The sequence below is a fragment of the Typopeltis vanoorti genome, chromosome 20 (genome assembly GCF_054136105.1).
Source record: "Typopeltis vanoorti isolate ZY-2024b chromosome 20, IOZ_Tvanoo_1.0, whole genome shotgun sequence".
NCBI classification, from domain to species: domain Eukaryota; kingdom Metazoa; phylum Arthropoda; class Arachnida; order Uropygi; family Thelyphonidae; genus Typopeltis; species Typopeltis vanoorti.
Window position 1 is genome coordinate 22,562,668 of NC_143568.1, and position 18,354 is coordinate 22,581,021.

The 18,354-nt window shown below is 34.3% G+C and overlaps 1 protein-coding gene across 1 annotated transcript in view; it reads right to left on the bottom strand.

Moving 5' to 3' along the window:
* Positions 1 to 18,354, bottom strand: part of LOC150095279 (lysosomal cobalamin transport escort protein LMBD1-like) — a 259,870-nt gene that overhangs the window by 206,938 nt on the left and 34,578 nt on the right. Inside the window, exon 5 of the mRNA XM_090410049.1 lies at positions 6,275 to 6,342. Within this exon, the coding sequence (XP_090266175.1) occupies positions 6,275 to 6,342 (68 nt within the window). The remainder of the gene's footprint in view (positions 1 to 6,274; positions 6,343 to 18,354) is intronic.

An 18,354-nucleotide genomic window follows, 5' to 3' on the forward strand; every position in this document is an offset into this window, starting at 1 on the left:
CTCAACCCACTTCAAAGCCTGCATAGAAAACCTTACACTCCAACATACTGACATAATGGTCAGCTTTGACATCTCCTCCTTATTCACAAATGTCCCACTAAATATCGGGAGAAAATTTAGCTAATCCAAGCTAAATTTTCTCCCGATATCTCAGCCCTATTTCAGTTCACAATGAACTCAGGCTATTTCGTTTGGCAGGGAAAATTCTACAAACAAATAGAGGGGACAGCCACGGGTTCACCACTCTCCCCACCCTTGGCCAATTTCTTTATGGAGACCTTTGAAGAAAAAGCCTTAGCCTCTGCCCCACAAAAACCAACCATATGGCTTCGCTACGTAGATGATGTGTTTGCTATTTGGCCACATGGCTCTGAAACACTCCTCTCTTTCCTTACACACTTAAACAACCAACACGCCAGAATCAAGTTCACCCTGGAAAAAAGAGGAAAACAACAGCCTCCCTTTCCTAGACACACTAGTCACCCGCCAGCCTGATGGAACCTTGGTTTCCTCAGTTTATAGAAAACCCACCCATACAGGCAGATACATTCACCAACAATCCCCCCCTCACAACCATATGGAGTGGTGAAAACACTATACAACAGGGCTAAACTAATCTGTTCTAATGACACGGCCCTAAACACTGAACTAAATCACATCCTCAACACTTTCTCAGCCAATGGCTACCCCTCCCAAAAAAATATTAAAACTTACAAACCACAGTCTCCCCCCCCCCTCCACAACAAAAATTACTCAAATGCCATCACCATTCCCTACATCCGAGACACCTCGGAAAAAATTACCACAATTTTAAAAAAAACATGACCTCACCTCCTGTTACAGGCCTTACAGAAAATTGGCATCCCTTATCCGCTCCACCAAAGACCAACCGCTTCCCCTAGACCTACCTGGTGTATACCAGGTATCTTGCAGTTGTAAACTGTCGTACTTTGGCAAAACAGGCAGGACTGCGAATATCAGAATTTCTGAACACAAGGACTACATCCGGTTTCACAAGTTCAGCCATTCTGGTCTTGCAGACCATGCTCTGGATACATGCCACAGAACATGGTGGAAGAAAGCTACAGTAATACACCGTAGCAAATACAAATTCGAAAGACTATTTATGGAATCAGTATCAGCCCTAAGAAACTCTCCAAACCTCAACAAATTTGGTTGTATGCGACTGCCCCAAATTTGGGAGGCATACATCAGCAGACCTTCAGCCCAACGGCCAAGAACACCTGCTTAGCCCACTAGAGGGCACCATCAGGACTTCTAGGAGAATGATAGCTTCATATCTTCATTCTCAGTTACTGTGTTGTAGTGCCTGCGTGCACGTGCTTTTTTGTAAGTTCCTTTTGAAAATGGCAACGTGACGTTGCCGAAATATCGGAAATATTTATTAAAGTATAATTTTAATTTATATTCGAATCTACATTGTTCAATTCCCTAAGTGATTTAGAAAATTTTTACGTGATGAATACTGATTACTGAGTAACAATGAATGTTCTCCAATACCTTTGTATAAATCTGGAACAATGAGCAGGAAAATTCCTCTAATTCTCGTATTCAATTTTCTGAATTATGCAGTGCAGATATTGCAGCAGATATAAAATATGTTTTATGTCTCATGTATGGGACTAAAAAATACTCCATATTTTTCTGGTTTAATCATCTATTCTGACTTCTTTTCTGCAGAGATTTTTGAGGACATTTCTACATTCAATACTGAAATGTTCGTGATTGCATTCTAGCTGAATATTTTCTTCCAGTATCCTGTTGCTACTTATCTGATTTATGCTTTTATTCTTTGATTCCTTTTATAGCGCTTTCTTTCCTCCATGTTTATTTATTTATTTATTTTTTTTTTTTTATAATAATCAAAACATTTTGATCTCTTCATGATATTTTTCTATTCTTTCCAAAGTCTTTCCATGACTTGTTTAGCTAACTTTTACAAGAATTTAGGTTTCTTACATTTTTCTCCATATTCTCTATGAAACATGCTGCCTAATCTGTCCAGAGTAGCTGTAAAGAGAAATATTACCGAGTCTTCTATTTGATTAAGGATATTAAAGACATGTTTATAAAGCCACAGGGCCAACCACAATAGATATGCTTTAACAGACATCATAAAATCCAATTTAAAAGAAAAAAAATATACAAAAATAGTATGTTGCTCTAATCAAACATTCCTCACAGATAAGTACATCCACTGCACTTCTTATCTAATGGCTACAATTCCAACAGAATTATTAAAATACTTAACTCTCTCTATTCCACAAATTCTTAGCATATAAATTACAGTAACTTATTCCCTATAATCAAGGCACTTTAGAAAAAAGCGAGCCATAACTTTAAAATATAATCTGTATACTGCTTTCAAATCCAGTTTCAAGCTGGCTGTTCTTATCTGCTCCTCTGAAGACATCTTTTTCCTCTCAATTCCAAGTGTATACAAAGTTCCTTGCACCTGCAAGTTGACATATTACAGGCAGATCAAAAGATTAAATAGACAAATTTAAGCTTAAACACATCAACATAGTATTTCTCTTAATTAGCTAGCTCAATCACTGATATCTTTAATGTTGATGGTGTCTATTTTCAGTTCACTGAGTAAGTTTGCACCAGTAGATGATGTTTCACTGTTCTGGATATCATACCTCAAAATTACTATTTCTTACCATGGCTACTTACTATGTTGTAATTTGGGTATGTGACCAATTATTAACTAGTTTAACAAGTTGTATGTAACTTAATGGATAATAAATAAATAAAATTGTGAATTATTCTTGGAATGATACCTAAAAAGTAGCTTCATTTTGAAGTTCCCCAAGATATTTGATCCCAATATCAACATTAGACAATCTTTTAGTGCCCTATAATTCTCCTTGCAGTTTTTATTCATCATTCAAAATATGTAAGCTTCTTTTCCCAAAAGATAATAGTTTTGTTGAAGTTGAATACTCAGGAAGGTGAACAGTCTTTGACAAGCATCAGAATTTTTGCAAATTATTTAACTGCAGCTGCTGCATCCTCATTCTTATGGCTGGTTTGATCCAGTTCTTAAAATGCTCAGATACCCATAACTTCCTTCCAATTTGAATGTGCAACTTGGATCCTGTTTTCAAAATATGATCCACACCTTCTAAATCATTTCTTTTTACACATCTATATCATTTTCACATCTCTCTGCAAATCATTTTGGTAGTTTCTTTTCGAAACTGTTTCCCTCCCTGTTTTTAACCACTTTTACATGCTTTGCAATTTCATGGTGTTTGTCCTTACTGATAATGTCTTTCACAGCTGACCACGAAATCAATGTGCAATATCAGCCACATGTGTATTTATTTCAGCTTCTTCAATGATGCAAAGTTTCATATTCAAATAAATAAATTTTCTGTGCCCATTAGTTTTATTTTTGTTTGAAATAGATTTACCAGCATCAATTTTTGTGTGTGGGAAGCATCATAACTAGCTAAAACAGTTCAATTAAAAAAAAAAAAAAAAAATAGAGTGAATTGTAATATCCTCTACTGTCTGTGCCATTGTAAACGTATATGTTATTTTTCTTATATATGTAATATTTTTATCTTTGCTCTCTTCTATCTTTATTCTATTCCTAATTCTTTATAGCTTTACTCTAATGTGCTTTTTCTCTCTTATCCTTTCTCATTTACTCTACAGCATACTATGATTATCCACCTTCCATATTTACTAGTCGAATGCCTATGAATACTGGAAATTTATTTGTCAGACTGCACCACCAATATATCATTTAATTGGCATAAGACTAAATAAATCTTCCGGTAGATTTCCCTCTCTCTCATGAGCGAAGTTTCTTTTATCAATGTTTATTTTAAAAGTCATGGTTCGTAAGTAACTGAACTGCATTTTTATTGCCTTAAATTATTTCCCACCCACAAGTCTGATTTATTTAAGAACAGTGCAGTTGTAAAATAGAAGATCAGGCAGCACTCTTTTAACAAATAATAAAAACACATTTATTTACAAATTATACATGAATCATTCAGCTCCGGCAAAAGGATGTTCTCCCACGGTGAAAAGAAAAACTTCCGAGCGAAGCTGCCTCAGGTAATTTACATCGCCTTTTCTCCATTGCTTTGGCTCACCGAAAATGCCTGGACGACTGCCGTCTCCAATAGCTCAAACTGCCGCCTCCAAGAAACTGAAACTGCTGCCAATTCTCAACCGGGATCCCTCTATCTGGCGACGAGTGGAACTGGGAAGCCTTTATGCTCCGCTCAGTTTCCTTTTATTGTGCAATCTCACGACCTTGCACTAAGGGTAGTAAACCCCAAAGAATTCGGCATGACTCTCTCATCTTCTTTTTTAGTTTAACTTGCTTTGTTCTCCTCCGTGCAATCTTTTGATCATATTTTTTCCAGCCAGTGGAAACTTGTCTCAAATTAGCAGACCTCTTTGATCCTTTCAGGCCATGGACTCTAAGCCTAGTGGCACTCTTAGATACTATCTTTAAAGGTGTTAGCGCAGTACGCAACTCTTATATACAAAACTAGTAAACAACTTTTCCTGCGCTCTTACACATAACTATATACATATACAAAGTTCCTCTGGGAAAGCATTGCCTTTGTTTTTGACGTTAAAACAGTAAATACATTCACTTCTCACAGGGTTAACTACATTAATATTTTGCAAAATATACATAGAAACAAACAAGGTTATTTACAGTTCTCATGGGACTTGACCTATGCAAAAAATCGATGTAAAGTGCTTTGATATTTTTAAGCTACATCGAGTTTTTTTTTACTAAAGTGAATCACTTTTAAGAATAAAACTTGTCAAAATGTTCCAAAACTAAAAAAAAAAAAAAAAAAAATCTATATCTATACTAAGATGTATACTAAGTGTGTCATGAACAACATGTGAACAAAGTGTTGAATTCTCCCAAATCAATTTCTGGACATGTATCTTTTTCACTTCTGCCTACAAAATACTTCCTCAGATTAACCACTTTTATGGAGTTTTCTGTATACTTTGTAAGTCTTTACTAATGATGTCTTTCATGGTTTACTAGGACAGATTAATTTTATATTCTCGGTACAATCTTTTGACAGAGTATCATACAAAATACATACATATATTGTTTTATTGCACCTCATTTTCAAATTGGTGCAGCCCAAAGTATATCTTATATCATATGAGACCAAATGAAAAACTGGAGATCTGTCCTTTCTCTCTGATTAATTGGAAATCAAAAAAAAATGCTAGTACATAAATAACCAGAAAGTGGCTCAAAACCTTTGCATGTATTGAGCCAGAAATTGGCTCAATAAATGTAAAACCTGGTGAGCATAAAAAAGTACACTGAGTGCACATTTCTGTTTAATGTTTATTTTATGGCATGAGATCTTGTGAATTCAGTGCTTTATACTTCTAAGCACACTTGTCCCTAACAGAGAGTGACATTGTGCTCACTTCAATCAACGGGTGAGAAATTTTGGAGCTTGGAAAATCATGGCTAAGAAGGGCATGACTGATTTTTGTTTTCATTTCCAAAAGAAATAGCTCAATAACAAAGATGTCATGGTATGTGAACATCCAGTGTATTAATATAATAGGTTTATACCCGTACAGGTGGGATTCGTGAAAAAACAGATGGAAAACACCACATACAGTGCTCCATGATTGTTACTACATATTTCATGGATTTGAAAATAACATGAGTGTTAGAATATGTCTCTTTCTATTCACATCAATCACTATATAGGTGGCTTTATAAAGAAGCAACAAAAATGGATTTTTAAATAGTTTTACAGAAAATCAAAATGTGTATAATAATTAATGTTCATATTTAAAATTTTGTGAAAAATCTGTATACTGCTATTTTTTAATGGATGTTATTTTTTAAAGTTCTTTATAACCTATTGATTTCAGAATGTTACTGTATAATTCAATTTATATATTGAATACAAAATTATTTATATATTGAATACAAAGTTCTGTACTGTATTATTTTGCATTCAATATCCAAATATATATACACAGAGAGGGAAAGAGAGAAAATTTCCAGAACCATGATTGCATGCTAATTTATTCAGTTATATTAATACAGTTATATTTTAATTATATTATACAAAATATTACTGATTTGGAAGGCTTAAAAGGAAGCAACTTAAAGGAAAAATAAGAAAATTAGCTAATTATATCACAAGTTCAAACACTGTACTAATATAATAGGTTTATACCCTTACAGGTGGGATTCATGAAAAAACATGAATAAACTTACCCAATTATCAAAAGAACTGCAGCAACCAGCATGAAAATAATTGTGTACTTGAAAGCACTACACATTCTCTATTTAAAAAGAGAGAGAGAGAAAAAGAGTGATGTTACATTAAATTTCTAATTAACAAGTTTGAAAATTAATAAATTATACCACAGTATATTCTACATTAAGTTGACTTATTTAAAAAAAAAAATTTTTTTTTTTTTAAATAAGCAGCAAATAAGAAAACTGGACAAAAATGCAAGTTTCCGAGATTGCTGGTTGAAACAATTAGATATATATCAACTATTAAATGTATACATGCACTTTGTGAGAGGCTTTAGTTAATATTTTGTATTGTCTTTTTTTTAAAAATTGTTGCAGGGTCCTCTTATTAGGACTAACATTATAGAAGCCCTTACACAAAACACTATCTTATGCAATTCCAATAATCCATATACAAGTTACTATATTCACTTGATAGATGATATATCTAATTGTTTAAAATGGTCTTGGGCTTACATTCACAAACAGTATTTTCAAACTCAATTTTCTTAACTTCATGTTTTCTTTAATATAATTTGCTTGTGTGAATCTATACCAAGTGATATATAGATTGTTCAAATATATACAGTCCATAAAAGAAGACTTAGTCAGTTTTAATAAATAAATTACATGAATAAAATCAAAGTGATATGTTTCATAATAATATAATGGTGTTTCAAAAAATAAAGCAACAAACACTCTAAACAAACAACTTATGTAAATGATTTTATTCTGACATACATACATTTTTGACATGCACATTGACTTTGCTGCTCAACTGCTTTCCCACAATCAGTGGAAAAGTAATGGGTACCAAAGAGAAGAAATCAGTGTCAAAGTGTTTCTGATCAAGAAGCAACGCATACTACATCTCACACTGGTTGCAAAGTGCTTGCTAACTCAGTACTCCTTCAGTGCTTCAACAATGGAAACTACTGAGTGCAAGATCATCTACTGGCTTCTAATGAATTTCTGCAGGTATAATATTCTTAACATGTAGATATCAGGTTACTCTGCATCTACATCTCTACATGTGACATATCTTCAGTCATCCTGCCATCTTGCAGCTGTATCATATTCATGTGTGATACGTGATGGGGGTCATATGAGGAAACAGATGAACATGCTCGCTTGCCGATTCAAACTTCAATGTCTGATCTTCACGAATTTCTTGAGAAAATTGATTTTGTAAATCCAAGAATTAAATTTACACTTGAAGATAACAATTGTTTCTCTTTTGCTGCATCAACCTAATAGCCTACAGTTCATGATATACAGAAAACCAAATCATACTGGTAAATACGAGGGTGGTTGGAAAAGTTCTCGAACTAACAATGAAAAAACGAATTTATAATTTAAAAATTATTTTTATTTTTCAACATAATCTCCCTTAAGACTAATACATTTTTTCTAGTGATGCTCCGGCACCATTGGTCTGTTAGTTGTCAAGACTCCAACATTATCAGATCTTAACTGGTAATTAGTTTACGGAATTAACAACACAAATGAAGTATATTAATTAAAGGTAACTTTAATGAATCACGTCTATATTTCGGCAACGTCACATTGCCATCTTCAGGAACATAAAGATATGGTATGTGCATAAGCATTGCTACTAGAATTATCAGATCTTATATTTCTATCGTCTAAGGCACTTTGTACTGTATCAATCCACTTATACCTTGGTCTTCCTCTGGGTCATTTTGCTGCCAACCTGGCAGAGAACGCTTGTTTTGCTAATCTTTCTTCGCCCATTCTGTTTAAGTGACCATACAACCTGAGATTAGCTCTGCTAATGCATTCCCGGATGCTGACAATGTCACGTTCTTTCCTAATATCCTCGTTTTTAATATGATATTGCCATTGATGCCATCTGTTCACACCTATAATCTTTCTCAGGACTCTCATATCTGCAGTTTCTAGTCTTTGGTCAAGTGTTTTATCTCTGAACCAGCTCTCAGATCCATAAGTTAAAACTAGTTTGAACACTGTCTTGTATACAGCTAATTTAGTGTTCCGACTAATTTCTCTTTTATTCCATATGAATTTATTCAATTGACTTTCCACCCTACCAGCTTTGATGATTCTGTTGTCTATTTCTATATTTAATTTACCATATTCACTAAAATCGTGCCTAAGTAGTTGAAATGTTCTACTTGTTCCACAGGTTCTCCATTCATAACACAGTGGACATTTTCAATGATTCTGCCTATTTTCATTGTCTTTGTCTTTTTATTGCTGACCTTCATACCATATCTATTACAACAGCTATTCAATTTAGTCAGAGAATCTTGCAGACTTGTAGCAGATTTATTTAGAAGTATAACATCATCCGCATAAAGCAAAGAGCTGACATTAACATCTCCAATTTTGATATCATGTTTAATACCACTTTCCTTCATAATGTGATCCATATAGATAATGAATAACAGAGGGGATAATGTACATCCTTGTCTCACACCAGATTTAACATTAAACCATCTTCCTGTACTTCCTTCAGTTCTAACTGCTGACTTACAACTCAAATAAAGACTAAGTATTGCTTGATATAATGCCCCATTGACACCATATAACTGCAGCGTATTGAATAGCTTCTCTCTTGGCACCTTGTCATATGCCTTTTCCAAATCGACAAAATTTAAATACAGATCTTTGTTATATTCCCATGCTTTCTCGACTATTTGTCGTAAAGTGAAGATCTGATCCTGACAGCCTCTATTTGGCCTGAATCCAGCTTGTTCTTTACCTAGCTTTTCTTCCACAATTCTTCTCAATCGTTTCTCAAGTATACTTGCATAGATCTTGCCAGGAACACTCAGTATGGAAATACCTCTGTAATTCTCACATTCAGTTTTATTTTTCTTTTTATATATGGGTACTAAGAGAGCTCTACTCCAATTATCGGCAATTCGTCCCTCTGTCCAGGCTTTCTGAACTATGCAGTGCAGCCACTGTAAGCATATGGTGGTATAAGACTCTTATACCACCATACTTCAGCATTTCTGGTCAAATATCATCTACCCCTGCTGCCTTTCCACATTTCAAGCCTTTGATGGCTTTTTCTACTTCAAGTATGGATATGTATTCCTGACTGCATGCCTGGTCAGTGTTTTTTACCACTCTGCTGTCATCACTGCTTGTTTCATTTAGCAGTTTTTCAAAGTAATTACTCCATACTTCAAGGATATCTTTTTCTCCCATTTTCATGTCACCTTTATCATCTCTAATTCCTTTTACAGCACTCTTTCCTCCATTCCTAAACTTCAACAACCTCCAGAATATTTTGCCACCTTCTTGACATTTATTTTCTATATTCTTGCCAAAGTTCTCCCATGACTTTTGTTTAGCTAGTTTTACACAGTGTTTAGCATTCTTACATCTGTCTCTGTATTCTCCAAGAGCACAAGCTGATTTAATGCTAGTAACTTCTGATATGCTTTCTTCTTTTCCTTCACTGCCTCTTTAAATTCCTGTGTCCACCATGGAGTTCTAATTTTTCTATCCGTGCAGACAACTTCACCACATGCCTCTCTAGCTGAATCAATCAGTGCTTTTTTCAAGGCTTGCCACTGAATCGCTGAGGTTTGATTCCTGTTCTCAAACTCTTTCATTTTTTCTTCAATAATCTTTGTGCATTTTAGTCTACAGTTCACATCTGAGAGCTGCTCAACTTTTATTCGCTTTAAAACTTTCTTACATGTTATTCTTTTCAATATGAAATTCAATTTTATCCTGCTCAAGACTAAATAGCGATCACTTCCAATTTCAAATCCTCTGTACACTCTGGTGTTCTGCACCAGGGAGAAGACAACACTATCTACAATAACATAGTCAATGAGATTTTTCTTATTCCTTGCCTCTTCTCTCCATGTGAATTTGTGCACATTTTTATGTTGGAACATGGTGTTAGTAATAACCAGTCCATGTCCTGAGCAGAAATCCAACAAGTATTTGCCATTTGGTGTAGTGGTTGAGACAGTTGTAGGTGTCCTCCTACGATGAGTCCTCAGACTCCTTGGAGGTATCAGGAATAATAATAATTATTATTAGCTTTGCTCTTTTCTCCAAATTTTCCCAAAATATTTTTGTATGTCTCACAATCATTTCCAACTCTGCTATTTAGATCCCCAACAAGGACCAACTTTTCCTTTTCCATTGTGCCAGTTGCTTTTTCTAAAGCCTCAAAAAATTCCTCCACTTCTACCTTAGTAGAACCTTCTGTGGGACCATAGGCACAAATAAGTCATTGTTCAGTTCCCCATTTCTCATATTTACCCACATTACTCTACTTGAGACTGACTGCCATTCAAGATGATTAGCCTCGTATTTTGTGTTGAATATTATGGCTACTCCTTCTTTTCCTTGATTGTCATTGCCTGAATATAACATTTTGTATGTATTGCTCAGAAAGATCTTACCAGTTTTTGCCTTTTTTGTTTCAGTCACCCTTATTATGTCGATCTGGTACTTATCTAATTCCTCAGCTAGCTCCATTTCTTTGCCATTCAGGCTTCTTATTTTTACAGTACCGATCTTTAACTCTGGTGATGTTGAGTTGGGGTTTGTTTTCAGATTTGTGATATTGTTTTCTGATATTTTCCTTGCAGTTTTAAATTTAAATCATATAAGTGTTTTGTTATATCAACCATGAAGGATAAATCTTGCAACCACACTGTGTCAAAGAACAGGCTTGTGTCTTGATTTTTAGTTATTAAGAACTGACATATTTCTTCTTTCAAGTCCCAGAATTGTTTGAGAATCTTGGAGCAGGATAGCCAATGTACCTCAGTATAGTAGGACAAACTGGAATATTTGCTGTCAAATTCACTTAAGAAAGCAGAGAACTGTTGCTGATTTAAGCCTTGAGACTTTATGAAATTAATGATTTTTTTGATAGATGTCAACACATTTTCCATTTTTATTACTTTCGCGCATAATACTTCTTGATGTATAATGCAATGCGTATGATGAATCTTGGATCCGTCATAAATTTCACTTTGTTTTTTTTGCAGTAATGCCACGAAACCATTGTTTTTTCTGGTCATAGAAGAAGTTCCAGCTGTAGCTACAGAAGTTAATTTTGACAGAGGTAGATTGTATTTTTACAGAAGTTCAAAAACACAATTAAATATATCTTGCCCTGTACTAGTGTTATGCACTGGTACTAGTTCCAATAATTCCTCAAAAATGTTGAAATCCGTGTCGCAAGCACGAAGAAACACAGCTAATTGAGCTAAATGCCCGATGTCCATACTCTCGTCACAGGCAATGGAAAAAGCTTCGAAACTAGATGATTTTGCTTCGATCTGAACACTTAAATTGTCGGCCAAATCAGTAATTCTTTCTGCAACTGTATTTCAAGACAAATAATTTCTGCAACTTTAATTAGACATTCCTTAATGAAATCACCTTCAGTAAAAGGCTTCGAGTGTTTAGCTATGAACTCCGACAAGACGTAGCTCACATGCACTGCCGCTTCACTTTCTGGTGATACTTCAGTAAACATGAAATGTTGTTTTTTCAGTCCCGACTTGAGCTCTTTCAATTTTTCTTGTCTCATTAATCCCTCGTGATTATCATATTTTGATTTATGTTGTTCATAGTGACGTTTAATGTTGTATAACTTTGGTACACTGATAACATTATTACATATTAAGCAGATTATTTTATTTTTTACTTCACAGCAAAAATACTCCAATTCCCACTTTTCTTGGAAATTTCGATGTTCGTCAGCAATTTTTCATTTATTACTATCACTTGGTTTCGATAGACATGCTGAATACAAAGGACTGATAAAAATTAATACTCGTTATTAACATAAAATAATAGAATATTTTAATAAAAACTGATATTTTTTCTTGAACATCAACTTACCAGACACTAAATAACTGCACAAATTAATAAGCATAACGTAAATAAACTTATTTTTCTTGTTCACTGAAAGTGAAATATTTCCTGTTACGCACACCAAACAAGTCAGTTTAAACAAGACTGACGACTAGACGTGGGCGTGGCACGTGATAGTAGGTATATAATCGGCTGGTGGAAATAGTGGGGGAAATGGTTTGCCTGTGTGTAAAGGAAATGCATGCATCACGGCTATATGTAGTAATCACTTTCATTGGCAAACGTTTGGTTGGGAGCAAAAAATATTTGTCGCGGGCCGCATGCAGGCCACGACGAATGTCCTACACGTTCTTTTGAAATGCCTATAGTCTCAGCAATTTCACGCACTTTGACTTGCCGGTCATCCAATACCATATCGTGCACTTGACCAATGATTTCTGGTGGTGTTACACTTTTTGGACGTCTTTCACGTGGATCATCTTCAAGGCTGGTACGGCCACGTTTAAACTCGGCAGTCCATTTCTTAATTGTCAAAAACGAAGGAGAAGAGTGCCCATAAACTTTTATGAACTTCGGTTTAACGCTTTGTAAAAGAAGGTTTAACGGCAAACATCTTTTGGCGTTAAACCTTCTTTTACAAAGAATTTTATATCCACACGATACTCAATTTTATCCATTTCAAGGGATACAGACAACATTTTTGCTTCAGACATCTGTATAAAACAAACTACTTGATAGAATGACTTGCAATTTCACATGGATGCTTATGACAAATATACCAACTTAGAAAAATAAAAAATCTTGCCAATAGTGTCGCCATCTATGGTCGAGGCAGAGAACTTTTCAGACCACCCTTGTATATTAATGATGCTTCACATCATCACCCCTATCAGAAATATGGTGTGATTAAAACTTTAGTTCACGATGCACATGATATGTTCTACTGATGCTCTTTTAAATAATGAACTGCCATTTATCAGAGCTACTTTCATCTCTAATGGTTATAAATACAAAAATAATTGATAAAATAATAAATATGGCCTTTATCCTAATCTTCCTCAAGAAGTTTCTAAAATTTTAATTCCATATGAGAAAACTGTGAGACTTGTAGGTCCATGTGGCAAAGACCTATAAGTTTCTTTCTGTCTTTAGTTTGTAAACTAAATTCCTTCCTAGCCTCTCAGAAAGACAAATATTGCTCTCTCTCTCTCATCTTGGAGTTTAGAGGATCCCTTGTTCATGAAGTCTTTGTTATTATAGGCAGACCAATCATTCAGCTCAGATTCATCTAGAAAAACATCAAGAATATATTTTACTTCAAGCCAAGCCTTACACACTAGGCATAGAATTCATTGGAATGAAACTAAAGTTCTATACAAAGATCATTTTCTTCTTGAAAGATTATATATGTTGTGAAGCCCACATTCACAGCCTAAACCTTCGACACAAACGATCGCCTGAAACTTTCCCAATTTTGAGAAAACATCCTAAGTAACACTCCTCATTCCTGTCTTTCATAAAATTGTAATTATTTAAATTTATTTCTTTGAATTCTAATAGTTGTAGATGGAGTTATCCTCCCCCTTGCAGTTGACAGCATATATTGTCACACACTTCCAAGTTAGGGGGTTATTTTTATTGTTTATCTATTTTCAATCACATTAGCAATGGGTATAAAACCTAGCCAAAAATTCTACAAATATTAAATCATTTCTCCTAACATTAGTGCCATTCTGTTACTTTATAATATTAAGGAGTTCAGTGCTGTTGTGTTTCTGATTTTTGTATTAATTATAAAACTTTTGTTAAAAATTTTTCAACATTTCATAATGTAAGGCTACTCATGGTTTCTTGAGACAGATTATAACCAAGCTGTATGACTTGAATTTATCTGATTCCAGAGTTAGGGGGGAAAAAAGTATACTCACTTCACTGTACTATACCATCCTTCATTATTTAATATAATCCTTAATATTATAATTCTCCCTTATCCTTGGAAATTAAAACAAACACCAACTAAAATCAACATAATTTGCATTTATAACAGTCATTTATTTATACTTAACATTTATTGGTCAAACTTAATGCACTAGCACATGTTTAAGAAGAGCCCACTGCTAAGTTGAACAAAGTGACAATCAATGCTTTGATATAATCTTATGCTGGGCACTGTAGTATACTACATTCACATGCACATATTTGTTATTTCAAGGAAAATTTTGATAATGATCATTTTCTGCCATGTTGATGTTAGCCTAAATGTCCCACTGCAGGGCAAAGTCCTTCCCCAACCTCTCTCACTCTCTCCTTTCTTGGGCCACTCTTGTCCATGTGACACCTAGCTGTTTTTCAATGCCATCTCTCCACCTTTTTCTCAGTCTTCCAGGTTTTCGGACTCCTTCTCTCAGCATATCTTAATATCTTGCCAAGTGGCATGTCCAATCCCATTTTGATTTCCTAGCTCTCCAAATGGCTTCTTTTATTTTCGTTAAGTCTCTTAGGTCCTTGTTCCTTATTCTATCTAATCTGGATAACTCCTCTCCATTGCTCTTTGGCAAACTTCAAGCTTTTTTTTTTTGTCTGTGTAGTGGTTAATGCCCAAGTCTGGGAACCATAAGTCAAAGTTGGTAGGACAATCGTATATAATAATTTTCTTTTTAGACAAATGGGGAGGTCCCCTTTCATCCAATGATTCATTGCCTAGTACCTCTTCCAAGTGCTGTCGATTCTGCACTGGATTTTAAAGGTGTGACTTGACATAGAGATCATTTGTCCTAAGTATTTGTAGTTCTCTACATATTCTATTATGGTTTTTCCAACATCAATGTGAATATGCTCATGGTTTGTAAACATTTTTGTTTCTGTCATGTACAGGATACTATGATAGATAACATAATTAGGATTTTAGAATTTGTTTCTTATCAACAATTTTCTTACAAACCAGTCTAGTATTTGTTAGATCAATATATTCAACTCTTACATTACTATTTTTAAAGGCACTCCTAACAGCATCAGTCCATCTAGATTTTCTTAGTTTTTGTCTACCATTATGTTAAATGATCATACCACCTTAGTTTAACTATACATAATCACACTTGAATGCTAATAATGTCACAAGTTTCTTTATAACATATTCATTTCTAATTTTTTCTGTCCATGGTTTACATCTATGATGTCCACCATGGTTTAGTGTTTTCTCCCCAATAATTCTTAGACAAGTTATAGCCTCTTTAGTTCCTCTGTTGGTTCTGAATCCAAACTGTTCTTCATTCATTTCTTTTTCTATTTTATTCCTAATTCTCTCTAAAATTATTTGCTGTGTGAGTTATAAGACTTAATATTATAAAATTGTTACAGTCTAAAACTCCCGTCTTTTTTGGAATGGGGATAAAAATTGATCTTCTAAACTCCTCTGGTAATTCTTGTCTTTCATAAATTCCATTAATAATTTGCCATAACACTTCCATATCTTTTTCACCTATATTCCTTATAAGTTCTATCTGTATACCATCTATTCCAGGGGATTTTCCTTCTTTCATCTTTTGAATTGCTAGATTCAATTCCTCTCTCATGATGCATAGTCTCTGCCCACTATGTTCTTTCCTTTGATTTTCTCCTCTTTCCCTGTCTTCATAAAGTTTACTTACATATTCTTCCCATCTCTGTAATATCTTCTCTTTTTCTATCAGAATTTCACCTCTTTCATTCTTGATTGCTTCCTTAGCATCTTTCTCCTTCCTGTCATCATATTAATGTTTTTATAAACACCTTTTATGTCCTTTCTTTCTGCCTTTGCTGTTGTATCTTTACTTATTTCATCTAACCACTCTTCCTTTTTCCTTCTTATTTCTCTTTGTATCTCCCTACTCAAGTCTTTATACTGCTTTTTTTTCTCCTCTGTTTTACTATTAACTAACTTTCTTCTTTGTGTTATTTTCCTCAAAATATTTTCCGTCATCCATGGTTTCATTCTTTTCTCTTGTTCCTCTTCTTTTTTGACTAAATGCAATTCTGTAGCAGAAATTATGCTTTCCTTCAGAATCTTCCATTTTTCACTTGCATCATCATTTTCTTGTATATTTCTCTCGTTCATTTCTTCCTCTACTTTCTTTGAGAATTCATTCGCCGTACTTGGTATCTTCAGCCGCTCCATGTTCCATGATTTCTTCCGTTTCCCTGTAGTTACCTTTTTTAGATTAATCCTTATCTTAGTTGACAACAATATGTGATCTGTATCACAGTCTGCTCCTGGATATGTTGTCACATCTTTTATAATGTTTCTATATCTTTTGTTTATCAAAATATAATCTACCTGATTTCTTCTACTATTTATATCCTCCCCTGGGGCTTTCCATGTGTACAATCTTCTTGGATGTTTCTTAAACCAAGTGTTCATAATTGCTAAATCATGCTTTCTACAGAAATCCAACAACATATCTCCTCTTTCATTTCTCACTCCCAATCCAAATATCCCAACAATATCGTCCTCCTTTCCTCTTCCGATTTCTGCATTCATATTGCCTTGTATTATAATTATATCTTTTGTTTCTTTACATTTCAAGCCATGTTCTATATTGCCATAAACTCTCTCTACCTCACAGCCATACACAAGGAAAAAATATATAGTAAATACATAACAGCATAATCAGGTATAAAAATAAATAGATAAAAGCAAATGTAAAAAAGGATATAAAATCAAATATAAAGAAATTTATAAAAACATGCAGAAACAAAAAGGTGTTAAAAGCTTATATACACAAGTTCAATTAATAAATTAACATATACAATATGTACATAGTCTATATAAGGTGATAAATGTTAATGCTCTGTAAAAATTTTAAAACAAAAATAACACTTGAACCTGATAAAATCTGCCTGAGTATACAGGGGATCACAAAGATTATGAATATCACTAAACTAGTGACTGTGCCTCACTGATGAAATGAGGGCAATAGATTAAAATAATGGTTAGTTCGCCACAGAACTTGCACATAGGCATGCCATCACCATTATTTTTAGGGCTATTTCTGCCTGTTTTCGTTTAGGAGTGTCCATTACTTTTTAAATACACTGGCTCTTTACTCAAGAATTCTTGGGGTATTATAAGTGTATTTTAAAGGTAAATATATGCAGATTAATAGAAGAAGAAATTTTGCACATATCTTGTTTGGAAATTAGGATGTCTTCTTTCTTCCATACTTCTGCTGTTTGCTGTTAAAAATGGGGGGGGGGGGGGGGGTCGGAAATGCATAAGTTCAGAAAATGCAGATGGGGGTTGATAAATTAGAAAACCCTTTTTTTTTTAAATAATATATATACAAATATATACATTATTATATTTAATGGCACTTTTTGGGGAAGAGGAAGGGTTATATGGGAAACCATGGTGGTGGTGGTGGGGGCATTGAGAATGCCCACCCCACCCCGGTTTCCCATATAACCCTTCCTCTTCCCCAAAAAGTGCCGTTAAATATAATAATGTATATATATTATTTTAAAAAACCCGGGTTTTCTAATTTATCAAACACTCCCCCTCCACGTTTCCGACCCCCCATTTTTAATAGCAAACAGCAGAAGTATGGAGAAAGAAGACATCCTAACTTCCAAACGAGGTATGTGCAAAATTTCTTCCTCTATTATTAATCTGCATATTTATTTACCTTTAAAATACACTTATAATACCCTAAGAATTCTTGAGTAAAGAACCAGTGTATTCAAAATAAGGGACACTCCTAAGGGAAAACAGGCAGAAATAGCCGTAAAAATAATAGTTTTTAAGAGGAGTAACATTGGAATTTCCCAGAAATAATACCTATATGCCATCACCATTTTTAATAGAAAGGAGCGTAAAATAACTATGAGTGCAGAGCCAAGCAAGAACAATTTCCTCTTTATAGTCACTGCGTAAACTAGACTGCCATAATTTAATTTCAGGCTTGATTTGATAGAGGTTATTGCTGATCTCTCTCTATTCCATGATGACAACCACTGGGATAAAAGTTGCTGTCTTCTCTGATTGGCCTGTAATCAGTCGAGACTGGGGATAAGCAGATGCTGAAAGCTTGAGAAACAAGATGACCTAGCTGCAATGACTTCAGCCTTGTTTCCCTTAATCCCAACATGGCCTGGGATCCAACAGAAGTGCATGTACAAATGTAGATTCCATAACTGAGAGAGAGAGAGAAAGTATTAGATACAACAAAGCCCCC